Consider the following 27,265-nt stretch of genomic DNA (forward strand, 5'->3'; position numbering starts at 1 on the left):
TTATTCTCATAATAATAATTAATATTTTATCAATTAAACGAAATAAATCAGCTATCGATACACTCTTGATTCCCTCAAGTCAACCTGCGACTTATTTTGATAATAATAATTACTACTCTAAACATAAGCCAGAATAAATCAGCTGTTGAACATCTTTTAACCCAACCTAGTTAATAATTCACTTATTTTACTAATAATAATTAATATTTTATCAATTAACCGAAATAAATGGACCATGGATAGTCTTACGTTTTTCCTGAGTCGACCCATGACTTATTCTTATAATGATAATTAATATTTTATCAATAAATCAAAATAAATGGGCCATTGATACACTCTCGTTTCCCTTGAGGCAACCTGTGAATTATTTTGATAAAAATAATTACTATCTTATACATAAGCCGGTATTAATCAGCTGTTAAACACCTTTTAACACGTTTGAGTTGACAAATTATCAATTTCACTTATAATAATTAATAAATTTTTAAAATTATCAGGAACGTGGACCAAGGGTAAAAACAAATGTTACGTTTTCAAATGTTGCAACGTTTCGTTGTTATTTACAACTTCTTCAGGCAAGCTGTGTACAGAGAAAAACAATAATATAAAAACATGTAAAACAAATGACAGAATACAATTTCTGAAAAGCCTTGCTTGCAGTCATTTAATAGCGGAACATTGTCAAAGTTACTTGCAGTACGAAACTACAAATAATGGCGCGCATAAGTATGGGTCATTTGGTCTGGCTTCGATAAACAAAATATGTTGGCTGAGCGGCGAAACTACTGTAACAGGAACATGCTGGCGGCTTCCGGCGAGACGATCAAACAAGCTTGCCAATGATTTAAGTTTTGTCCACATTAAATACCAGCTTATAGCCTTGGTTTCACCAGTCAACATGAAATACACAGTCCAGCCATTTAACAAACACTTGGTTTGTGACGTTAAATACATAATCCGTGTTTTGTAGCAACTGGTAGCCTTTGAAAGATGAGCCCAGCAGTCTGGCCTGGTTGTCACATAAGTATAGCCAGTGTCTTTTCGGCAGTCACCATTTGCGCTAATCGGATTTTGCCTGCCAGCCCATCTCCAGCCACATTAATTGGCGAAACAATTGTTCACTGGCATAAACCCTTAGTCATGCCATTTGATCCTGATCACTACCACACCTCGGTTATTCGCTGTTTGCCAGCGCCCAGCGTGTACCAGCGTTACCTGGACTTCTGAGCGCGATGACAGCCTGACCAGCAAGGCTTTGATGCGTCAGCAGTCACCTGAAGCCTTGGCCAGCTTTTCCATCAACCGCGAGCAGCCGCAATCATTCGATATGCCGTTAAACTGGAATAGGTCTTTCATGCTGATAGTTACTGTAGTGAGGCGATGAGCACATTCATTACCCTTAAAATTTGAAACGTCACTGTGATCACCTGACCAGTCTTCTTCTGAGAACATGACACATCGTGTACTTCAGCCGAATTTGACTTATCGTCGCGAATTTTTCTGAGACCAAGACCTTATGTGCTACCTATAGGAGAAACCAATGCTGGGCTTTCACTACTGGTCCTTCCAATTTACATCCAACTTTATGCGTTTTCCTTAACCCGTATAACCTGGGTGGTAAAGCGTTGTAAGATCTCATTTGTTTACCTTTAATCTCATCAATAAAGTTTTTATCTTCAAGTTTTTTAATTAACGCATTCGCCGACTAATGCTACTGTAGTGATGCGGAAACAAGAATATTTGGATGAAATGAATACTATGGTCACAGATGAGAGCACTTACATCAAGACAAGAGTGGATCCCACTTCAAGATTACAAACGTCGGCGAATGCGTTAATTAAAAAACTTGAAGATAAAAACTTTATTGATGAGATTAAAGGTAAACAAATGAGATCTTACAACGCTTTACCACCCAGGTTATACGGGTTAAGGAAAACGCATAAAGTTGGATGTAAATTGAGACCAGTAGTAAGTAACATTGGTTCTCCGGTCTATGAGATATCTAGATTTGTACATAAGGTCTTATCCCCGTATGTACTGAGTCTCAAGTTCAATATGAAGGATTCATATCAGTTTGTTGATAGGATCAAATCGATTGTCGTAGATAATGATTACCAGCTAATTTCCCTTGATGTTGTGTCATTGTTCACTAATGTCAAGAGAAGTTTAATTATCAAGATTATTGACGACCGATGGGAAGATATGAAGGAGTTTGTGGATTTGGATCGTGATCTATTTATTGATCTGGTGAACTTTTGTTTTGATTCCGGATATTTTTTGTTTCAAAAGAATTTTTACCTACAAAAAGAAGGATGTGGGATGGGCAGCCCGGCAAGTCCGTCAATAGCCATCACTGCAGTGGATTTTGTAATATCGAAAGCATTGGAGAATTTGGACTTTGAGATTCCAGTTTTAGCAGCGTATGTTGATGATCTTTTCTTAGTGGTTCCAAAGAATAAGGTGGTTACCGTCTTACAAGTTTTCAATTCAGTTGATGCTGACATTCAGTTCACAGTTGAGAATGAAGTTGATGGAAAACTTCCTTTTTTGGATGTCCTGGTATGCAGAACAGATTCAGGTGAACTCAAAACTTCTTGGTATCAAAAACCTTATAGTTCTGAGAGAGTGCTGAATTTTAAATCTAATCATCCTTTAAGCCAGAAGTTAGGTGTAGCACAAGGTTTTTTCAATAGAGCTATACGCCTAAGTCATGAGAGTATGGTTTCTATAAGTATAAACAAAGTTAGACACCTATTGCTGAATAACAACTATCCACGCTCAGTTGTGGATAAGTGTCAAAAAGTTACTGTTGACAGAGTCAAGAATAACTTGAGAAACAATGCTGGTCTTAGAGGGTGGTCGTTCTGCAGGTTTCCATTTATAATGGGTTTATCACCGAGAATTGGTTTTCTATTTAGACCGACCAATTGCAAATTGGTATTTTACAATGTCTTTAGGTTTAAAGATTTGTACAGCAGGTTAAAAGAGGCAGTTGATAAGGGGGAGAGAGCCTTTGTGGGGTATAAGGTACCTTGCACATGTGGAAAGGTTTACATTGGGCAAACGAAACAGAAATTAAAGAAGAGATTGTATCAACATTCTGTGGACTGCAGACCGGAAAGTTTGTTGAAACCGAACAGGACAGCTTTAGCAGATCATCACTTTGACAGGGAACATAATTTCCAGTTTGACGCTACAGAAATTTTGGATTATGAAACCCATTATTTTAAACGTAACGTCAGTGAAATGTTTTTCATTAAAGTGTTTGATTGCGTAAATTACAGGTCTGACACTCTGAGTTTGAGTTCTTCTTACTGTGACATTATTGAGTCGGTTAAATGTTTATTTAGATAGTGAGAATTAAGTTATTAATTATTTAAATAGCTGTTTGTATAAGAGTTTTAATTTGAATTTATTTTTAATGTGGACTAAAGAAACTAGGATCATTTGTAAACACCTTGTTTTTGCAGTCGGTATAACAGAATGTATAGTATGAATTACTGTTACCACAGTGGTTTTATTAGTTTCACTTGACAGCTGACTCGAGTAACATGTTTTTGCTTTTATCAATTAGTTACTTGGCTGATAAATGTTATACTTGCTCTTAAATTTGTTTGTAATACTGTATTATATTTAAGTAGTTTCTCCTTCATTTATTACTTTAATTAACGATGAAGTGTTTCAGAAAATTATTGCTATTACATAAATGTTAACCTCAAATGTAAGAATTTATTTTTTCAAATTGTATTCTGTCATTTGTTTTACATGTTTTTATATTATTGTTTTTCTCTGTACACAGCTTGCCTGAAGAAGTTGTAAATAACAACGAAACGTTGCAACATTTGAAAACGTAACATTTGTTTTTACCCTTGGTCCACGTTCCTGATAATTTTAAAAATTTTTTATTTATATCATGGATGAAAGTAATTTAAATAATTTACCATCGCTGGGAGGATTCTTCAGACGTGTGGAGGAAGCTTATGGTATGGATACATGTATTATGTTGAAAAGACTGACTACAATTAAAAAGAAAATGAGTAACTTGAATAATAGAAGAATTTTTCTGTTGAGATGTAGATCTAATGGTATTTTTCCATCTCATATTTTTAATAAGATTGATTATATTTACTCAGTTTGTCTAGTTGATCATCCGTTTAAGAGAGAAGTTAGTGTCTTGCTAGATAATACCAGGAGAAAAATGCTAAAATTGGAGATAAAAATCACGATTTGGCAGATTCACCAGTTTCTCCAGGAGTCCGAAAGGTTACAAGATCAACTACGTGACCTCTTACCAAACACCTTGTGGACACAAACACAGTGTAAATTACGCAATTATTACGATTGGAATTTTACGAAGGTGAAAAACAACAATATTCGAAAGTTTAACAATCTACTCAGTCAATCGATTGACAATAATACGTCAGTTGGTGGTACGAAGATCTTTAACTTCATGGATGTCATTCTTTCTGACCCTGTCCGTAGAATATTAACTTTGGATGGTAATTTTGGGCTAGTTCCACCACCGAATAAGTCACCGATTGTAAATGTCATCAAAGACTTCGAAGGTTGTTTATGTAAGGTTAAAATAGATGATTTCAATAATGATGAACTGAATGAGTTTAGAAATAATTTAAGAGCGAGAGGTGTTAACATAATCACTAATTATTTAAAGAATCAGCATAGAAGAAGATCAACAAGAGTCAAGGATCCTAATATTAATAGTAAAGACGTTAAATTGACTAGAGATTTTTTAAGAGAGAACGACGACTTAATAGTGACAAGGTCTGATAAAGGGAATGCTACTGTAGTGATGCGGAAACAAGAATATTTGGATGAAATGAATACTATGGTCACAGATGAGAGCACTTACATCAAGACAAGAGTGGATCCCACTTCAAGATTACAAACGTCGGCGAATGCGTTAATTAAAAACTTGAAGATAAAAACTTTATTGATGAGATTAAAGGTAAACAAATGAGATCTTACAACGCTTTACCACCCAGGTTATACGGGTTAAGGAAAACGCATAAAGTTGGATGTAAATTGAGACCAGTAGTAAGTAACATTGGTTCTCCGGTCTATGAGATATCTAGATTTGTACATAAGGTCTTATCCCCGTATGTACTGAGTCTCAAGTTCAATATGAAGGATTCATATCAGTTTGTTGATAGGATCAAATCGATTGTCGTAGATAATGATTACCAGCTAATTTCCCTTGATGTTGTGTCATTGTTCACTAATGTCAAGAGAAGTTTAATTATCAAGATTATTGACGACCGATGGGAAGATATGAAGGAGTTTGTGGATTTGGATCGTGATCTATTTATTGATCTGGTGAACTTTTGTTTTGATTCCGGATATTTTTTGTTTCAAAAGAATTTTTACCTACAAAACGCAGGATGTGGGATGGGCAGCCCGGCAAGTCCGTCAATAGCCATCACTGCAGTGGATTTTGTAATATCGAAAGCATTGGAGAATTTGGACTTTGAGATTCCAGTTTTAGCAGCGTATGTTGATGATCTTTTCTTAGTGGTTCCAAAGAATAAGGTGGTTACCGTCTTACAAGTTTTCAATTCAGTTGATGCTGACATTCAGTTCACAGTTGAGAATGAAGTTGATGGAAAACTTCCTTTTTTGGATGTCCTGGTATGCAGAACAGATTCAGGTGAACTCAAAACTTCTTGGTATCAAAAACCTTATAGTTCTGAGAGAGTGCTGAATTTTAAATCTAATCATCCTTTAAGCCAGAAGTTAGGTGTAGCACAAGGTTTTTTCAATAGAGCTATACGCCTAAGTCATGAGAGTATGGTTTCTATAAGTATAAACAAAGTTAGACACCTATTGCTGAATAACAACTATCCACGCTCAGTTGTGGATAAGTGTCAAAAAGTTACTGTTGACAGAGTCAAGAATAACTTGAGAAACAATGCTGGTCTTAGAGGGTGGTCGTTCTGCAGGTTTCCATTTATAAAGGGTTTATCACCGAGAATTGGTTTTCTATTTAGACCGACCAATTGCAAATTGGTATTTTACAATGTCTTTAAGGTTAAAGATTTGTACAGCAGGTTAAAAGATCCAGTTGATAAGATGGATAGATCCTTTGTGGTGTATAAGATACCTTGCACATGTGGAAAGGTTTACATTGGGCAAACGAAACAGAAATTAAAGAAGAGATTGTATCAACATTCTGTGGACTGCAGACCGGAAAGTTTGTTGAAACCGAACAGGACAGCTTTAGCAGATCATCACTTTGACAGGGAACATAATTTCCAGTTTGACGCTACAGAAATTTTGGATTATGAAACCCATTATTTTAAACGTAACGTCAGTGAAATGTTTTTCATTAAAGTGTTTGATTGCGTAAATTACAGGTCTGACACTCTGAGTTTGAGTTCTTCTTACTGTGACATTATTGAGTCGGTTAAATGTTTATTTAGATAGTGAGAATTAAGTTATTAATTATTTAAATAGCTGTTTGTATAAGAGTTTTTAATTTGAATTTATTTTTAATGTGGACTAAGAAACTAGGATCATTTGTAAACACCTTGTTTTGCAGTCGGTATAACAGAATGTATAGTATGAATTACTGTTACCACAGTGGTTTTATTAGTTTCACTTGACAGCTGACTCGAGTAACATGTTTTTGTTTATCAATTAGTTACTTGGCTGATAAATGTTATACTTGCTCTTAAATTTGTTTGTAATACTGTATTATATTTAAGTAGTTTCTCCTTCATTTATTACTTTAATTAACGATGAAGTGTTTCAGAAAATTATTGCTATTACATAAATGTTAACCTCAAATGTAAGAATTTATTTTTTCAAATTGTATTCTGTCATTTGTTTTACATGTTTTTATATTATTGTTTTTCTCTGTACACAGCTTGCCTGAAGAAGTTGTAAATAACAACGAAACGTTGCAACATTTGAAAACGTAACATTTGTTTTTACCCTTGGTCCACGTTCCTGATAATTTTAAAAATTTTTTATTTATATCATGGATGAAAGTAATTTAAATAATAATTAATATTTTATTGGTTAATCGATAAGAATGCGCCATCGATACGCTTTCGTTTCTTTTGAGTCAACCTGTGACTTATTTCGATAATAATGAATACTTTTTTATTCATTAGCCGGTATAAATTAGCTGTTGAACATCTTTTGACCCGTCCAAGTTGATAATTCATTTATTTTACAGATAATAATTAATATTTCATAAATTAACCGAAATAAATAGGCCACCGATACTACTTTGTTACACTTAAGTGAACAAGTGATTTATTCTGATAATATAACTACTATTTTAACGTTAGCCGGAATAACTAGCTGTTTAAAATCTTTTGACCCAACCGAGTTGATAATTCATTGATTTCACTAATAATAATTAATATTTTATTAATTAACCGAAATGAATTGGGCATCGATTTTTTTTTGTTTTTTTTGAGTCAACCTGTAACTTATTTTGATAATAATAATTACTATTTTAATTATTTGCCAAAATAAATCTGCTGTTGAACATCTTTTGACCCAACCTAGTTTATAATTTATTAATTTTACTAATGATAATTAATATTTTATCAATTAACCGAAATAAATGAGCTATCGATAGTCTCACGTTTCTCCTGAGTCAACCTACGACTTATTCTCATAATAATAATTAATATTTTATCAATTAAACGAAATAAATCAGCTATCGATACACTCTTGATTCCCTTAAGTCAACCTGCGACTTATTTTAATAATAATAATTACTACTCTAAACATAAGCCAGAATAAATCAGCTGTTGAACATCTTTTAACCCAACCTAGTTAATAATTCACTTATTTTACTAATAATAATTAATATTTTATCAATTAACCGAAATAAATGGACCATGGATACTCTTTTATTTACCTTGAGTCAACCTGTGACCTATTTTGATAATAATCATTTCTATTTTAACGATTAGCCGGAATAAAGCAGCTTTCAAACATCCTATGACCTATTCGAGTTGATAATTCATTAATTTTACTAATAGTTATTAATACTTTATCAATTAACCGAAACAAATGAGCCATCGATAGTGTCACGTTTTTCCTGAGTCGACCTATGACTTATTCTTATAATATTAATCAAAATTTTATCAATTAAACGGAATAAATGGTACATCGATTCACTCTTGTTTTCCTTAAGTCAACCTGTGACTTATTTTTATAATAATAATTACTATTTTATACATAAGCCGAAATAAATAAGCTGGTAAACATCTTATGAAACGTCCAAGTTGACATTTCATCAATTTTACTAATAATAATTAATGCTTCGTTAATTAACCGAAATAAATCGAACGTCGATACTCCTTCGTTTTTTTGAGTCAACCTGTGACTTATTTTGATAACAATAATAACTATTTCATCTATTAGCCAGAATGAAGCAGCTTTTAAACATCCTATGACCTATTCGAATTGATAATTCATCAATTTTATTAATAGTTATTAATTCTTCATCAATTAACCGAAATAAATGAGCCGTCGATAGTATTACCTTTCTCCTGCGTTGACCTATGACTTATTCTCATAATCATAATTAATATTTTATCAATTAAACGAAATAAATGGGCCGTCGATACACTTCCGTTTTCCTTGAGGCAACCTGTGAATTATTTTGATAAAAATAATTACTATTTTATGCATAAGCCGGTATTAATCAGCTGTTAAACATCTTCCCAGTCAGCATCCAAATCAGAAAGATTTCTATATGGAGTCTTATAAAAAACTTCCCATAGAAGCCTTAATATGAACTCTTAAATAGTTCATTTTTAAGAACTTGGAATTTGGAGCTTATCATGAACTCATAAATGGGTAGTCAATTTATTGACATCCGAATGAATAACTTTTTCGGAGCTCTTTTTGAATTGCACCTTATGAGCATTTATAGACATTATAAATAAGATCTCATATTTATGGGTTCTCAATGAAATTATTTTCATGCGTTGTTTGGCGCATGCGCAAAAGTTTTTATGTCTATATAATATTTATATTTTTTTTTATTTTTATTTGTGAATTCTAACCTTTTGGTTCGGTAATAAATATCTTAAATATTTATGATCAATAAATATAATAATATAATTAAGTTTTTATTCGTACTAAAAAAAGTAATCGTGTTAAACTTGGTTACCTAAATCAATTATTATTTATTTGGTAGTTATACATTATTTTATATCTGGATGTAAAAGTAAGTAAGCATGATTTTAATACACTGGTATTGTGAATATATATATTTTATTAATTTTAAAACGTCTATGATATATTTTACAAAAATTAGCCGACGTTCAACAATTTTGTCTCTTTTTTTATTAATTAAATTATAACTAAAAAAAATATTTAAAAAAAATTGCACGATACTGAATAAGTTAGCTGACAGCTGTCAATTTTTAAAATTTTTATGACACATCAATTACAACACTAAAAGTGCTTTTAAAATTTTCACTAATAATTTTCTTTAATTTAACATGTGGAATGTTTTTATTAAATTTTTTCCATAATAATTTAATTGTTAAAAAATTCTAAACAAATTCCTAATGTCTGTTAACTTCAGTGTTATAAACTTGCACGTATAGTTTTTAAAATGTTTTACATGTGAAATTTTTTCTTTTAATTTTTTAAAGACAGTTTTTCAATAGAATAAATTAAAAAAATTTCCAGATGTCGGCTAATTTAATTTTCATCTATGATATTAATGATATTGTTTATTTATTAGAACCCAATGATGCCAAGAAAGCCCTTTAAGGAATTGTCGAAAAGCCAAAAAAATAGGCGTCTGAAACAACAAGTAGCTTACGATGTACCACTTCAACAAGTTTCCTCATTTTCGGTTCTGCCAAGACAAAATACAACAGCTGTTATTATTAGTGATAATAATAAAAATGATTCTGATCATGCAGTCATTATAAATAAGGACATATCTGGAGATACTGTCATCCTTGACGAAGTTAATAATGACATTACCGTAGCTAATGATGTGACTGATGCTATCTCAACAGAAAATGAAAAGCTTGGTGATGATGATAATATTAATCACCAAAATATTCATGGTGCTGACTCAATATACGTGGATAAGCATAAAGATATTCTGCTAGCAGAGGGTATTAATATTTTACAAAATAAACCACCTAATGTGAATGATTCAAGTATTAGTTTACAACGTAAGTTAGCACAGTGGCAGTGCCAGTATAACATCAGTCAAGCTGCATGTGGAGGTTTGTTGAAAATTCTTAGTGGCGTCGATTCAATAGAAGAAATGAAAAATCTCCCCAAAGATCCTCGCACTCTATTGAAAACTCCAAAAAAAACTATTATCCGGTCTGTGTCACCTGGCGAATACTTTCATTATGGTTTACAACAAGGATTAGTTGAACAATTGAGCAATATTGATATAAGCAATCTAAGTACAAAAATTCAAATTAATGTTCATATTGATGGATTACCTATATCAAAAAGCTCTAAAAGTCAACTGTATCCGATACTAGGTGGAATTTTTCCCAGGATTGCTACACCTTTTGTTATTGGTATTTACCACGGTCTTGAGAAGCCAGATAAATGTGACGAATATTTAGAAGATTTTATTAATGAATATAAAATTCTGCATACAGAAGGTTTTCAACACAACACTAAGACATTTTACGTGACAATTAGGGCTGTGATCTGTGATTCATCAGCTAGGGCATTCGTAAAGCAAACAAAAGGCCATAATGGCTATTATGGTTGCAGTAAGTGTACCCAAGAAGGTAGTTATAGTGAACATCGGATGAGATTTCCACAAATGGATGCCACGTTACGGACTGATGATAATTTTCGGAAGAGGCTTAATGAAGAGCATCATATTGGAACATCTAAGTTCGAAGAAACGGATATTGATATGGTTTCTCAATTTCCTGTAGAATATATGCATCTTGTATGTTTAGGAGTCGAGAAAAAAATAATAACCTTATGGATCAAAGGATGGCGAGTGAATGAAAAAAAATTGCTCAAGTTTAGTCACAAGATGATAAAAAATATGTCAGCTTTATTAAATTCAATAAGGAATTGGGTGCCTTCTGAATTTGTCCGAAAGACAAGAGATCTGGGTGAAGTTGATCGGTGGAAAGCAACAGAGCACAGATTATTTTTATTGTATGTCGGTCCAATAGTATTCAAAGACTATTTTCCTCAACAGTACTTATTTCATTTTAATTGTTTACATGTCGCTATGAGAATTTTATGCAATGAAACTGATTGTATAAAAAACAATGATTGTGCAAGAGGCTTATTGCAGTACTTCGTTAGTGAATCAATTAAATTATATGGAGAAAATTTTGTGATTTATAATATTCATAATTTAGTGCATTTACCTGATGATGTGTTGAAATTTGGTCATTTAGATACATTCAGTGCCTTCTCATTTGAAAACTTTTTATATTTTCTTAAAAAAAATTTAAAAAAAGGTGAAAAACCATTGCAGCAGCTTCACAACCGTCTTGAAGAACGTGCAAACTGTGGTTACCAGCAAGAAATTATTAAAAATGTCTTACAGAATCCCGAAGTTTCAAAATTTAATCGTAAAATGACCAAATTTAGTAAATTTCGTTCATATGATAAAATCAATTATGGTAGATTTTTTTTATCCGCATCACAAAATTGTAACAAATTTTGTTATCTTAAAAATAATAATATTTTTTACGTGAGTAATATTTTTAAAATGAAAGGAAAAATTTTTTTAAAAGGCAAGACGTTAACTAATTCAAAAAATTTAGAAAATTACTCTATTGATTCAAGACTACTTTTTATAGTCACTGGAAATACGTGGTCTAGTTTTAAATATATTAATGCAAACGATGTTATCAACAAAGCTGTTTGTATACCTGACAAAAATAAATCATTTACTTTTTTTCCATTGATTCATTCATTAGATTGAATATGAAAATCGTTAAATGTAAAAAATATACTTACGTTTTATCATTTTATATTTATGTATATACACTGTACAAAATTATTAATAATTATTATTATGGAAAAAAAAAATAATATATTATTATCAACTCCCTCATTCGTTATAATTTAAATTTTACGCGCTGTTTGCAGCGCGACATCTTGTGTCGGAGTGAATTAAGTATTCAATATTGGAAACGTGTGTCTTTTATACACTTGGAAGTTTGGTGCAATTACTCGCAGGCGTTTGTATATGCATTCAATTTAACGTGATTTAAAATTTACAAAAATAAAAATAAGTCATGGTAATATTATATTAATAGTATATTTATTTAAAACTAATCATACTTGTATTGATTTTAATATTTAGTAGATAGATTAATGAAAAAATAACGCTAACTGTGATCTATAACCTCACTTCTGTCTTTACTAATTTTAACATTTCTAATATTTAGGTTTTTTTTGTCGTATTTTCCGACAGTTGGTGTGCGACAGTACCAGAATCTTGGGTAAATGAAGGTGAAAAGGGTGTTTTTTGGCCACATAAAAAAATTAATGCAACTGCAGCTTGCAAAAAATGTTATGTGCCGAAACGAGATTGGGAACATTTCACGTACAATAAATTATTAGGACCGTACGGTAAGTTTTGTGTTTTGTGTAGGTAAAATTAAACTTATATGAGTTATTTTTAATTGATTAAATTTATGTTTTAATTAAAAAATAGATACTTATGAAACAGCTAGAGCAGTTGAGATGGCTGCTATTGACATGTCATGTCTACATGTGATTGACATGTCTACATGTGATGAAAAATCTGTACAAGATGTTATTAATGAAAAACTTTCAACACGTCAACGGAAAAAACCATCACGTTTCCTAAAAAGTCCCAACAGTTACAGTCATAGTGATAATGATGAGAATAATGATAATGAAGACGATGAAGGTAGGAAATAAATTTATTCTTATGTTAATTGCTTAAAAAGTGTATTACATTTAGAGTATCATTTAATTTTATTCTCTTGTCATAGGTTTCGGTGCAGATGATGCCTTAAAAAAAATAGATTTACCAACTTTCAACTATCATGGTAATAATAGTGGTGAAAAGAGTCCCGAGCTGTTGGTCGAAACTCAAGAGCTTGATTACGGAATGTTTCTTGAAGATCATCCAACTTTTAAAAAACAAACAGTTACAGGTAAACCGGTTATTAGGAGTATTGAAAGTATCCGTAAGTATTGCATGAAAAATATCTTCAATGCAAAAATAATTTTATTTTATAATCCATTATTTTATCAATTTTTTTTTTTTTTTTCAAGAAATACCGGGATTTGATGCAAAAAAAGAAAAAGATGTTAACAAGGACTGTCAAATCGTGCAAAATGTTAAGTCAAGCTGCTTGAATAAAAATGAAACTTTAAATGATCCAGAAAGTACATCAACAGCTAGTACTACAGCAGGGTCAATGGAAAGTACACAAAACTCAAATGCAATTAACAAAAGCGATGCTAAAGCTGGTTCTTTGAGCATGAAAAACGACATTGGGAATACAAAAGCTCTCACCCAATCTTCGGTTTCAAATCTGACTGAAACAGTTGATGGTTTGACTGAAAAACAGTCGTCAACATGTCACAACTGCTGTCGTAAGTATTAACCGATTTCATTATTCATCTATCAAATTTTCTGTATTTATTTTTCTTTAATCGAAATTGGTTGTGGCAAAAAGTTCATAATTGGTTTATGCAAACGAATATTTTTTTCTTTTGAACAGCTGCATGTCGTTCAACCTTGAATTCTTTGTCTCGAAAGCTCGACGTATTGTTAAACCTACACGCTGAAAATTCTCAACCTCAAACGACTAAACAATCTCATCTTCTACCAGACTTCCCTATATCTACACATGAAGAGTTGACGACATTTAACAAACAATTAACAGACAACAAAGTTGCGCGTGATCAATAGGTAATTCCTTTTTTTATTCTGGTTAATTACATGAAATTTTACGGTTGATTTGATTTCAAGTTAATGTTTATTTTTTACAAAATCTGTGTGTGAAAATTATTTACTTTAATATATTTACTTGAAATATTCAATTATTATATATTGTTTGCAAATTGACTTCAAATCATTAACCATAAAATTGAATGGTAATAAGTGATAAACAAAAGCTACTTTTTAGAAAATACATGAATAATTTCGAATCAATTTTTTTGACATTATCATATTTCATTCGTCTGAATCCACTAATAAATTTTACATGAAATATATATGAAAATAGTCTTGCAAACTATTCGTAATATGATTGGTTAAAAAGTAATTTAATATACGTAAACGACACAATAATATATCATGAGCATTTAATATACTTTTAAGCTTACAGAAAATATACAAATCAGTACAGTATATACACGGTGCATTTTAATGTCAAACTCTCTCGCGTTGTATATTATATTAAGGCGCTAAATATTAAGGCGCTAAATTTAAGGCGCTAAATATGTACTTAGCATTTAAGTTTTGAGAGCGGTCGATTTAAAATTATCGTTGAATGTTCTGATGATGACATCTATCTACAGTCATTGAAGTGAAAACATTCATTAATTTCGAAGAAAGTAACACGCCCATTTGAGATAAAAAAAAAAAAAAGTCACAGAAGATTCGACATATTTATTTGAGTGGCGCTGTAGTTTTGATCCGATAAATATTTACGAACGTAGCCTTTAATCTATTCGGCATACCAACTGTGATGTGTGCTCAAGTGTGGACATTCGTTCTTTCGTTCTTCAGCAATCGTAGGGGTTAGATCGCAGAAATAAAGTGGTTTGGCGTTGTGTAATTTCTTAACAAATATTCATAAAATTTCAAAATCTTAAAATGTCTGCGCAATCATTTATTGATAAATTTACCACTGATGAGGAAGTCGGAGGCTGGACCGCTGGAGATGAAACGATGTAATTATTTTTTATTTTTTAATGAAAAACTTATTAAAAAATCAGATTCATTCAGTTATCAAGTATAATATATTATTTTTATATACTGTTGTTCTTAACTATTTTATAATTTTTTTTCTAAAATTATTAATAATTTATCTTTTATTTGATATAATTATTCGATTATTAATCAATAACATATATTTCTCATTAATTTATGTACTTCAATTTAATTCTTATAGTGAATTTCACGGATATGTCGATGCTATAGAAGGTTTGACACACGTGGCGACTACAACTAATCCGCGAACGCCATTATACAAAATAACAGTAAATAACGGTAGCAATTCACGAGTCCGCGTTCTCTTTTGGGCAGAACTCGCTAAAAAGTATTCAGCTTTGATTAATTACCGTGTGGTAAAGTATTTTTATTATTTTATTAATATATAAATAGAAAATATTTATTTCATAATTGACATTAAAAATAAAAAAAAATTATTAATTTTATAATTAACTAAAGAATTAAATATTAAGCTAATCTTATAATTCCTTTACTCTTATAAGCTAATCTTATAATATAATGTGTTATTTTAGTTCATTAGCATTGTCGGCGCTAAATCAAAAATTAACGGGTATATTAGCCCAAAAGATGTCGTGTGTAAACTTTGTTTAGTAATCCAGTCTTCAACGGATATAACAATCAGTTCACTGAAGTATGAAAATCAATACACGTCTGGTACCATCGAATTGAAGGCTATTGAAGATTTAGAAGATGTTAATGCCATTGTCGGTAAGTTTTTTTTAAATTTAATGATTATTAAACACATTTACCAATTAATGTTGAATATTTAATATTTATGTTTTATATTATTATCTAAATAAATAACTTAATCTTGGGAATTTGGACAATATTCTAAATAAATAACTTAATCTTGGGAATTTGGACAATAAATAAAGATAGCAATTGTTATAATTTAACATCTTTATTTATTTACTGTCCAAATTCCCAAGATTAAGTTATTTAGATATTTTGAACATGGACGAGAACTTAAATATTAGTTTTATGTTATTATTTTAATTTTCCAGATGTTAAGGGCTTCCTTAAACAGGAATTTCGGCAAGCTTCCTCATATGGTGGTAGTTATGCATCGGGGGTACTGGTTGACAAAAAAGTGAGGTTACCTCTACGTGTCATAGGTTTCAACGTCGCAGATTTCAGAAAATTCCCTAAAGGATGTTATTTAAAAGTCCGTGGTACAGCTGTCACACCTACTGGTAAGTTTACAATTCTAACAATATTATATCTATAAAATATAAATGACTTTTTTCTTTATATTATTATTATTATATATATTATATTATATTATTTATATTATTATAGACATATTGAAGTCGTTTAATTTAGATATTACATGCATATTATATGTTCATAAATTTAATTTAAATTTTATGCAATTTTTTATATGATCATAGATGGACCAACTCAAATGCGAGTGGACTCATTAGATGACATTACCCGGGACAGTGATGTTATTCCATTAACACCAGATGAGCTTAGAGTAATGGGGATTACATCTCCGAAGAGGAAGTATGATTTCGACGATTCCGAAAACAAGAAGCGATTTGCCGAGTAATTCTTAGTTAAAGTAGCTCGATTTACAAGTACACAGTAAAAAATTTTTCTTTCAATAAATTTCATTCTAACTGCATGCATCAAGATTGTGTCAAAAGTTTTTAAAACTTTAAATCTTGCACACAAAAATTTATTCGATGAATTGGAAAATTTTTCACTGTGTACTAATTTTTTACTAATTTATTTACTAATTTTATTTTTATTGTGTTTCATAATTTTGAAACATATTTTCTTATGATTATTTTATTCTTATCTTTACATCAAAAAATTATGACTTAGTCATTAGCATAAATCTTATTCTTAAAGATAATTTAATTTTCAGTTGTTGTCTTATTACTATATTAAGACTAATAATATGTCAGTTTATTTTTTTATTTTTTCATAACTACACTTGATTCATTACTCATAGACAAAAATCATTAACGATATCTAATTATGAGTATTTACATCTTATATCTAATGTTAATAGATTTATAGATGATAGATAAAAAAATATTAGCACCATTGGGAAATTCTTATGTATATTTTACAAGTCATAAAGTATTATTAACTTAATCAGTCATCCTAATTTTAGAAAATATGAAAATATATGTATATGGATTCAACCCCTGGTGTCAATATTTTCGTTTAATATGAACAACTAATTTTTAATGAAGTGATAATAATTAGAATACTAATCAAATCTGTGAGATTAAATGTTAAGTTATATTAAAAATGTTAATAACTTCATTATTTATTATTAGATAAATAAGTGATATTAGATGATGAGTATTATTTGTTATCGGAGGATTATTAGTTGATAATGCGTGAAAAATATAATTAGACACATGCGTTAATGATCATATTAATTATTATGAAATTAAGTGTTTAAAAATAATAACAGTTTAATACGACCTAATATTACGTAATACTGAATCTGCCTTAAAGTAAATTATAATAATAATATAACAAGTATAAGACTTAAAATTTAACTTTTGTATTTTTAATATGTTTTCTTTAACAAAAAATTAACAATAAATATGTTCTTAAATCAAAAAATATTCGTACTTATTTATAATTTTGATTTGTTCTATGTTTTTAATAATTGAATAATAATTGTTTAATTATTGATTATAGTTTGTTCTAAAATTATTATTTTATTAATTTCACGTGTGGAATTTCTAAGTTAATTTTTTTATGAAATTAAACTAATGAAAAATTTTGTTTTTTTTTTTTCTTAATTTTACATGTGAAATTTTTTACGCATTTTTTTATATCATTCAATTATTATTAAAATCCAAAAAGTCAGTTTTAATATAATTAGAATTAGGATATAAAATAATAATTAAAGTAAAAGATGCGAATAATTGAAATAATATAATTTATTTAAATTGAATTTTTGTATTATATACAATACAACAATTTCTGAAATATATACTCTAGAATATATGTTCATTTACAATTTATTTTAAATCCATACAATTCAATAATAATTTAAATTACAGCAAATTGCCGTGTAACGCATCATCAACGACATCTATGATATTTTATGAGATATTACAAATTAATTATACTAGAAATTTGAATAGCGCTGCGTGCGCACCTAAATTTTGACCAATAATGAATCGTGGCCCATTTTTTGCTTTTTTGCGAGTTTCGACCTTTGACTAACTTCAAGACTTTCATGTATTTTAATTTAGAGGATACATTAATAGGTTAAACTTGGTTATTATCACATTTATTTGGACTAATTGTCAACAACTCGACAAAATCGAAAATATTATCACATTTATTTGGACTAATTGTCAACAACTCGACAAAATTGAAAATAATTTTAAATAATATATAACTATAAATTAAATTAACTACTATTTATCAGTCTGCGAGCTATTACTACATTCAAACCTGAAGGACTTACAATATTATAAATATAACATAATATAAAATATTGTAAATTATAAGGTACTTGACAAAATACTTATTTAATCGATATTCAATAAAAAATAATTATTGCACTAACTTTATTACTCTCTGATTTATTTTGCATCTATTACTACTAATTATTATTACTTTTGTTAAATTACTATATTATACTTTTGTTAAATTACTATATTATTTATAAAATTTTCAATGCATTGACACTTCATTTTTTGTTTTTCAGGTTACATTACTTGAAACAATTCCATAAAGCGAACAATTATAATTTCATCTTTGAGTGTATCAATCGTTTTTATAAACAATGTTAGAACTTTATATGCTTATTCAAAACTAAAGGGAAAAAATAATACGACTGTACATCGTCATATAGAATCTTCAGTCCCAATCTTAAGAAATCAATGGAAAATCTTTATAACAATTGACATGTTAATTATATTACTATTAAATTAACTAAATTTGAATCTTAAACCCCAACTTAACCATTACATAAAAATTTAACTTACATGAAAAATTATAACTACAACTAAAACTTTTATATTGAAAAACTACTATAACTATAACTAAAACTTCTATTTAAAAACTACTGTAACTATAACTACAACTTCAATATAACCTTACGACTTATCTATAATTATTTTAATCAAATTTACAGTAAAAATATAACAGTATACCTTTGAGATAATTTATGAAAATACTACTTAAACTACAACTACAATATAAATAATATATAAATATTAACTTACGATTTATCTTTAATAAAGTACTAAAAACTTTTATTAAACATTAACTTAACATTATTTGATAATTAAACTTGCAATAAACATATTATATAACAATAATCGAAACGTTTATTATAACATTACTACAAACATAACTACAATATAAATATTGACCTACGATTTATTTGTTTTAATAAATTAATTCAATTTTAAATAACTAAAATTTTTTAATTATTTATTTATTAATTAAACACTAACTTGAATATTATATCTGAATAATTGAAGTGACAATAAAAATATTATAACATTAATTAAAACGACATTTATTTAAATACTACCATAACGAAAACTACAGTAGAAAGAGTAACTTAGAATTTATCAATTCAAATAAATTATTCAATTTGAAAACATACATTCCCTAATTACAACAATTGTAGTATAATTGTATAATAATATAACGGATTTAAATAATAAAATTGACTACAACAAATAAGGAAGTCATACAAACATATATTCAACACAATAAGTTCAAAAACAAATTGTTAATAATAAATACAACTAACTATATCTTAATTATTAAAGTAAATTTAACTTTTGTACGAGCAAAATCTATTTTTTATACTTATAGTTTTCATTACATTACAAATAAGCTGCATTCTTTCTTTTTATTATTATTTGTTGTTTTAATTCACAGTTTAAATATTATTATTGAAAAATTTAAGTTTACTCAAATATACCTGGATATTGACAAACTTTCATATCTACGAATTTTTCGATGTCATAATAATATTATTTAATAATAAATAAAATTTATAATCTTATTAGATATTTTTTTCTATTTTTGATATGTATTAAAGTACTATAAATTATAGAAAATACAATTTGATTAATTAAAAGTTTAATACAATATTTTTTTTATCTTCAACAACTAACTCGATTGTTGTCAATAATGGGACGTCGTAAAATTATACGAACAGCAGAAGAAGAAGCAAACATTAAACGATTACGATGTGAAAAAGAAAAAGAACGTCATCGTAATAAACGTATTATCAAAAAAACCAATTCATCTAATCAATCCTCTCATATTATATCACCTTTACATAATTTAAGCAAACATTATTCTGTTATAAATAATAATTCAGAACATGTTACTACAACATCTCCTAATAATACTACTTCATATCATATTAATAATACTACTTCCTTGGATTCTGCTTCATATGATGTTGTCAACAATATTATAAATGTTCCTTCAACGTCAAGTAATGCATCGTTGTTTAGGTACCCAAAAAATGATAATCCGGTTTTTAATCATATGCATCACGTTCCTTCACAATTAGAGTCATGTATAACTGAAACAATCTCTACATCTAACGTACACTTTAATTTAAGTTCTGATCATGATTATTGTTCAACAATACATGAAAGTTCTTCAACGTCAATTTCTACATCATTTTTAGTATCAGCAGAATCAGAACAACGTCATTCGGAGAATAATCATGACTCTCCACCTTGTAATGAATCAACAAAATTTCGATACTTTCAATTTGATCATAATTACAGTCAACCTGGCGAAGAATTTCATGAGGAAACTTTTACTAATGATAACAATTTAAATCAAAATCAGCCGTTAGACCAAAGAAATGAAAATAACTTACTAACAACAAATAACAGTAATGAAATTCAAGAAAATTATATTGGAAATATGTCGGTTAAATGTTGCCATTGTAATGCAAAAACATTTTATTGCTGAAAAGTTACTAATAAATATAATTCTTTTAATGATTGTTGCCGTCATGGCGAAGTAGATTTAAACCAAAAAGATCCTCCAGCATTATTAAAATCATTATTTTCAGGAACTCACGAGAAATCACAAAATTTTTTCGATCGCATTAGAAATTTTAATAGTTCATTCTCATTTGCTTCTTTCAATGCTAACTTTACAAATCTTTCTTCTCTCAAAGAAGGGGGCCATATTGTTTTAAGATTCAGGGACAGATATATTATCAAGTAAACACCTCATTATATCCGTTGCCAAATGAATCTCCCAATTATGGACAATTATTTATTGTAGATTCTTCTGAAGCAGCAGAATATAGGTCGGAAAGAAATGTAGATTGCAACGTAGATCTTTTAAAAGAAATTGATTTGACTTTACGTGAACATAACGTTTTCGCAAAGTCATATCAAATGATGAAAGATGTGTTAAAAGAAAATTCTATAATTGATTTGGAAGGAAATACAGTTGAACCTGAATTAAATTTACTTTTTACATTAAAACCTGGAATGGATGCAAGGAGATATAATTTTCAAAGAGTAAATGAAGTTGCTGCAGTTTTTTTAACGACTGCAGATGGTGAAATTCCAGAATCATATGTTACAATTCAAAATAAAACAACTAAGTCGTTACAATTTTTAAGTACTATGGATCCTAATACTGACCCCTGGGTTTATCCTCTTTTTTATCCGTATGGTGAACAAGGTTGGCATGCTTCTATATCGTATAAAAATAAAACTAATAGAAGAGTAACTCGCGCTGATTATTATAAATATAAGTTAGCAATCAGAGATAACTTTAATGTTTTTTTAATGGGACGTCGTTTGTCACAACAGTGGATAGTTGATAGTTACGTTAAAATTGAAAGAGATAGATTAAATTATTGTAAATTTAATCAGAAGAAACTTCGAGCTGAATCATACCAAGGTTTAATAGATCATTTACAATTGCGAAATTCGAATAATAATACAAGCTCGAATATAGGAAAAATTATTGTCTTACCATCAAGTTTTACAGGTTCTCTACGAAATATGATGCAACATTATCAAGATGCAATGTCTATCGTTCGTACATTTGGAAAACCTGACTTATTTGTTACAATGACATGTAATCCAAAATGGCGTGAAATTACAGAAAACTTATTACCAGGACAAAGTGCTTCTGATAGACCTGATTTAGTTGCACGTGTATTTAACATTAAAAAAGATGCTTTAATTAATATGATAGTAAAACAGTCTATTCTCGGTACAGTCATTGCATACAATTGGGTAATAGAGTTTCAAAAACGCGGCTTACCTCATCTACATATGTTAATAATATTAATGAACGGTAGTAAAATAAAGACATGTGAACAAGTTGATAAATTAATTTCTGCAGAAATTCCGGATTCTGTAAATAATCCAATTCTATACGATATTGTAACAAAAAATATGCTTCACGGTCCTTGTGGAGATTGGTGTCTTATTAACGGGGTTTGTTCAAAAAAATTTCCTAAGAATTTTCGAAATGAAACAAACATGGATGAAAATGGATATCCACACTATCGCCGTGAAGATAAAGGAATAACAATTACACGAAACAATCATGTATTTGATAATCGACACGTAGTACCGTACAATCCAACCTTATTACAAACTTTCAATTGTCATATTAATGTAGAAATTGTATCCTCAGTCAGAGCAGTTAAATATTTATATAAGTATGTTTTCAAAGGTCATGATAAAGCAGCAATAACGATAAATGGTACTTTACCAAATACTACAGGAGAAACAAACGTGAACGATCATCATCCTTCTCGCAATGGAAATGATAGTAATATAAATGACCATAACGAAATTCGTAATTTCGTAGATGCTCGCTATGTTGGTCCTGTAGAAGCTGTTTGGCGAATTGTATCAAAAAATTTACAAGATAAAAGTCATTCAATAACCCGCTTACCGGTACACTTACCTAATCAACATAGTATTACCATTAATGATGATTGTGACGATATTGAACTTCAAGAAGCATTACAAAAACAATCAATGTTAATAGACTACTTCAAATTGAATGTACATGATCCTAATGCTTGGCAGTACACTTATAGTGACATACCACTTCATTATGTTTTTAAAAAAGATAATAATTCAAAAATTTCATGTTGGCAACCCCGCAAGAGACAATTCAACGTTATAGGACTAATGTATTCAATAAGCCCTACTCAAATTGAATTATTTCATCTTAGACTACTGTTAATTCACATTAAAGGTGCCACAAGTTTTGAGAATCTTAGAACAGTAAATGGAGTCATTTATGATACTTTTACAACTGCCTGTCTAGCAGCCGGACTCATTGAAGATGATCAAGAATGGCGAAGAACTTTATTGGAAGCAGTTATATGGATGATGCCGCGACAATTACGTTGTTTATTTGTACGTATATTAATTCACTGTCAACCACTTCAACCAAATGAATTATGGAATGAGTTCAAAGAAGCTATGTCAGAAGATTATAGTAGAAATTTAGGAATAGAAAAAGGAGAAAAAAAAGCCTACATATACATCAATTCAATGCTTAATCGTGAAGGGTACAGCCTTTCAGCATTTCCCGACATGCCACAAATTAACGAAATCGATATAGAAATAATTAACCAAGAACTATTACAAAATCATTCCCAAGGTAGTTCACAATCTTATTACAATCAACTTAATATTCAACAAAAAGAAGTAGTCGATCATGTAATGACATTAATTAACGATGAATCATTAAATACATATCCAAATTGTATTTACATTGACGGCCCTGGTGGTTCTGGAAAAACTTTTATTTATAAAACATTATGTCACATACTCAAAGACCAAAATAAAAATGTTTGTACTATGGCATATACAGGAATTGCAGCAACGCTCTTACCTAATGGAAAAACTGTACATAAAACGTTTGGTTTACCTGTACCAATGTTCTCAGATTCATCTTCACATATAAAACCGAATTCTAAACAAGGACAATATTTAAAAGAAACAAACGTTTTTATTTGGGATGAAGCACCAATGGCGCCCAGATACGCATTAGAAATAATAGACCGAACTTTACAACATATTATGAATAATAACATTCCTTTTGGTGGCAAACTAATGATTTTAGGAGGTGATTTTCGACAATTACTTCCAGTTCAGCCTAATGCAACTAGAAGTGAAATAATTAATCTTTCTATAAAATTTAGTTTTTTATGGAAGCATTTCCGTATATTTTCATTAACTCAAAATATGCGAGCATTACCGGAAGAGATTGAGTTTGTAAAGTTTTTGTTAAATATTGGTGATGGATCTTTAAATGACGCAAATGATGAAATAAATCTACCTGACACGTGTTATACATCAAATGATGAAAATATTGTAGAAAATATATACGGTAGAATAATCAGAGGTAAACGCTATGATGAACTTTCTACAGTAGTTATTTTATCGGCCAGAAATATAGACGTCGATGTGATTAATAAAAAAGTAATTGAACTTTTAGATATATCAACAGAAAAAATATATTCAGCTATTGACAGTACTGAAAATTGTGACGTCGGAAACATGGATGATGCTATTTTACCTGAATATTTAAATACTTTAAATCCCCCTAATTTTCCGCCATATGAGCTTCAATTACGTAAGTACTCAATAGTGATGTTAATCAGAAATTTAAATTTAAGTGAAGGTCTTTGTAACGGAACAAGATTAATTATTTTAGAGTTAGGAAACAATATTTTGAAGTGCAAAATTTTATCAGGTGACAAATTTGGAGATATTGTATTTATTAATAGAGTAACATAATATTGCGAAAATATATATCCTTTTTCGTTCAAAAGACGACAATTTCCCATTAAAGTAGCGTTCTGTATGACTATTAACAAAGCACAAGGTCAAACGTTTGTAAAAATTGGAGTTGATCTCACGAAAGATATTTTTAATCATGGTCAACTGTACGTTGCTTTTTCGCGAGTCAGGTGTTGGTCAGCTTTACAGGTGTATTTCACTCCTGAAAAGCAAGATAAAATTGTTAAAAACATTGTTTATAAAGAAATTTTTTTATAAATTTTATTACTATGATAAAATGTTTTTTTTTTAAATTTAATTTCAACTACTTTTTTTTTTAATGAAGCGAAGTCATTATAAAAATGGTATTTATGTAAGCTTAATAGAATTATTTATCTCTTTGCATTAAAATCATAATTTATTTTATCCCATAAAATCTCAAGAAGATATTACGAATTATAAATTTTCTATTCCTATTAGTTTCTATAAATCGACTTTACAAAATATACTATTTTAATACTGAATAAATATTAAGTATAAAAAAAATTATATACAATTATTAACAATATTATAAATAAAAATGTTCTAATATAATTAATTATTATAATTATATATTATAATTTTATATGATGATTTTTATATACAAACATTTGATTGTGCGAAGTCTCGCGCCGTGGATCTCACGCTCCTGAGTTGGACTCGCTATCCGTTTTTTTCTTTCAAACTTATTGAATAAAAAAATACAGTATAATGTCAGTAGAAAACGAAAATTAAAAAACTTTTCTAAATGTTACCAAACTTGAAGAAAATTAATACATATTTATATTTAAAATAAAAGTTTTAGATGCTAAGTATCATTTACATTTTCGCAAATTATAATTATCTATATATTAAAACTTTTTAATTTTGACTTAATTGTTCATTTATTGTTGTAAGTTAACATTACATACTATATTTTATTAGAAATAGTGATATCAAAAAAGAAAATAAAATAATTGAAAAATTTTAAATCAACAAAAAGTTAGAGCATAAAAAAACTCGAATAAAAATAAATTATGCTTATTTGGTGAACATGATATACTAAGTTAGATAAAATGCATGAACATCAATCATGCAAAATTTTTTTTTTAAATCTTTTCATTCTTTGTTGATTTTAATAAAATTTGTTTATTTATCTATATTTAATTTTTTTTAGATTTCACTATTTTTTATCAAGATAACAATTTTTTTTTTACTTTTACCTCAAAAGTAGAACATGTACTTAGCAGCACATTTTATAGTGAAACTGTTTTTAGGCAGATTTCGTTATTTTTCGTAAAAATTACAATTTCTACTATTTTTTCATTGACAGTTAAAAACGTATCCTTCCCAGCAAACTCAAAAGTAACACTACTTTTTAACGAATATATCTTTCTAAATACAGCTATACAACAGCTGATGTTACATTCAATGTTTATTTTTTTTTTTTTTTTTTTTTTTAGTTAATAATTAATTTCATCGATAGCGTCAAAGACAAATTAATTTTATTCCAAACACAAAGACTAAATTATAGGAATATAGCCGTAACTATATACCTTATTAGTATTTGTATACCGCTGTAAGGTCGTTATCATGTATAACTTACTTAGTATTTTAATTTAAATATATTACAACATGATTGAAAAGATACAAAAAAAATTCATAACAATTTATAAAATTAAAATGAACCCACGTGATCATAATCATAACTATATTATTATTATTAGTTGTTACGATATATGACTCACCCTCTAATTTGGTAGTAACCGAAATGTGATGGTAAGTAAAGGTGCGTTCCACTAAGCGCTCAAAACGATCGCGCGCTACGTGTATTTTGGTCGTTTTTAACGCTTAGTTGAACGCACCCTAAGTCACGTAATGAAACTTGACTTTTACATTTACAACTTGACTATTACATTTAACTTTTACTTACACAATTTAGCTGACATTACAAATTTTTTAATTTCTCCTTTTGCATCAAAAAATTTATAATATCACAAAACGTGCACAAGCGTTTTTAAATTTTTTATCATTAAAATAGTATTCAAAAAATTGTTAAAAAGATATGAGATTTTAAAAGAACCAGACATTAGGCATAAGAAAAATTATAAGAAATTGCTTAAATATTAATATCACTCGCGCGCTTGCGCGCGCAAATTATTCCTAGTGTGTTTATATCGTAAAAAAATATAATATAAATATTGCTAATAATGACGCTTTTGTTTATTACTGTTTAACTTAAATAATTTTTTAATTTTATTCATTCGATGCAAAATTTTTCAGACGCAGATGATTCAACAGCGGCGAAGTGCTGACGGAAAAAAACATATTCGGACTGTTCTAGGATATATTTTAACGGATGACTTCTGTTGCAAATTATCCTGGAGTGGTCAAAAAAAAACCATAAAGGTAGAAGATATGTCATTTGTGAAGTATTTAAGAGGTAAGCACTCAATTCTAAGCTGAAATAACTTGGAATTTATTTCTGTGAGAAGATATATTTAAGTATTTGTTTAAAAACTATGTAGTGTTTTTCACCAAGATGTATTTA

At 29.0% G+C, this 27,265-nt stretch overlaps 5 protein-coding genes across 7 annotated transcripts; all 5 read left to right on the plus strand.

Annotated features, from left to right (window-relative positions):
• Positions 1-1,722: 1,722 nt before the first annotated feature.
• Positions 1,723-3,354, plus strand: LOC123266028. The gene has a single exon (XM_044730056.1). The coding sequence runs from the start codon at positions 1,723-1,725 to the stop codon at positions 3,352-3,354; it is 1,632 nt and encodes a 543-aa protein (XP_044585991.1).
• An 844-nt stretch (positions 3,355-4,198) lies between these two features.
• Positions 4,199-4,978, plus strand: LOC123266029. Its single transcript, XM_044730057.1, has one exon. The coding sequence runs from the start codon at positions 4,199-4,201 to the stop codon at positions 4,976-4,978; it is 780 nt and encodes a 259-aa protein (XP_044585992.1).
• LOC123266030 lies at positions 4,975-6,441 on the plus strand. The gene has a single exon (XM_044730058.1). It carries the CDS (start codon positions 4,975-4,977, stop codon positions 6,439-6,441), a length of 1,467 nt encoding a protein of 488 aa, XP_044585993.1.
• Positions 6,442-12,080: 5,639 nt separating this feature from the next.
• On the plus strand, positions 12,081-18,936 carry LOC123265417. Of its 3 annotated transcripts, none has more exons than XM_044729140.1 (7): positions 12,081-12,251; positions 12,402-12,585; positions 12,671-12,889; positions 12,975-13,172; positions 13,261-13,584; positions 13,713-13,903; positions 15,111-15,196. In XM_044729140.1, exons 1-6 carry the CDS (start codon positions 12,249-12,251, stop codon positions 13,901-13,903), a joined length of 1,119 nt encoding a protein of 372 aa, XP_044585075.1. In that variant the 5' UTR covers positions 12,081-12,248; the 3' UTR covers positions 15,111-15,196. The 3 variants fall into 3 exon arrangements, with proteins under 3 accessions (XP_044585075.1, XP_044585076.1, XP_044585077.1); XM_044729141.1 differs by having other exon boundaries at positions 12,975-13,139; XM_044729142.1 differs by lacking the exons at positions 12,081-12,251; positions 12,402-12,585; positions 12,671-12,889; ... (1 more) ...; positions 13,261-13,584; positions 13,713-13,903 and adding exons at positions 14,266-14,889; positions 15,463-15,658; positions 15,955-16,143; positions 16,342-16,498; positions 18,642-18,936 and having other exon boundaries at positions 15,111-15,285.
• A 1,150-nt stretch (positions 18,937-20,086) lies between these two features.
• On the plus strand, positions 20,087-24,714 carry LOC123266031. Its single transcript, XM_044730059.1, has 2 exons — positions 20,087-20,864; positions 21,212-24,714. Exons 1-2 carry the CDS (start codon positions 20,087-20,089, stop codon positions 24,712-24,714), a joined length of 4,281 nt encoding a protein of 1,426 aa, XP_044585994.1.
• Positions 24,715-27,265: the final 2,551 nt, after the last annotated feature.

Source organism: Cotesia glomerata, linkage group LG5, assembly GCF_020080835.1.
Source record: "Cotesia glomerata isolate CgM1 linkage group LG5, MPM_Cglom_v2.3, whole genome shotgun sequence".
NCBI lineage: Eukaryota > Metazoa > Arthropoda > Insecta > Hymenoptera > Braconidae > Cotesia > Cotesia glomerata.

Coding starts and splice junctions, on each gene's coding strand:
- LOC123266028 (XM_044730056.1), top strand. CDS start 1,723: ATGCGGAAACAAGAATATTTGGATGAAATGAATACTATGGTCACAGAT.
- LOC123266029 (XM_044730057.1), top strand. CDS start 4,199: ATGCTAAAATTGGAGATAAAAATCACGATTTGGCAGATTCACCAGTTT.
- LOC123266030 (XM_044730058.1), top strand. CDS start 4,975: ATGAGATCTTACAACGCTTTACCACCCAGGTTATACGGGTTAAGGAAA.
- LOC123265417 (XM_044729140.1), top strand. Junction 13,173..13,260: donor TAGGAGTATTGAAAGTATCC/GTAAGTATTGCA, acceptor TTTTTTTTCAAG/AAATACCGGGATTTGATGCA. Junction 13,585..13,712: donor AACATGTCACAACTGCTGTC/GTAAGTATTAAC, acceptor TCTTTTGAACAG/CTGCATGTCGTTCAACCTTG.
- LOC123266031 (XM_044730059.1), top strand. CDS start 20,087: ATGGGACGTCGTAAAATTATACGAACAGCAGAAGAAGAAGCAAACATT. Junction 20,865..21,211: donor GTCGGTTAAATGTTGCCATT/GTAATGCAAAAA, acceptor TATTTATTGTAG/ATTCTTCTGAAGCAGCAGAA.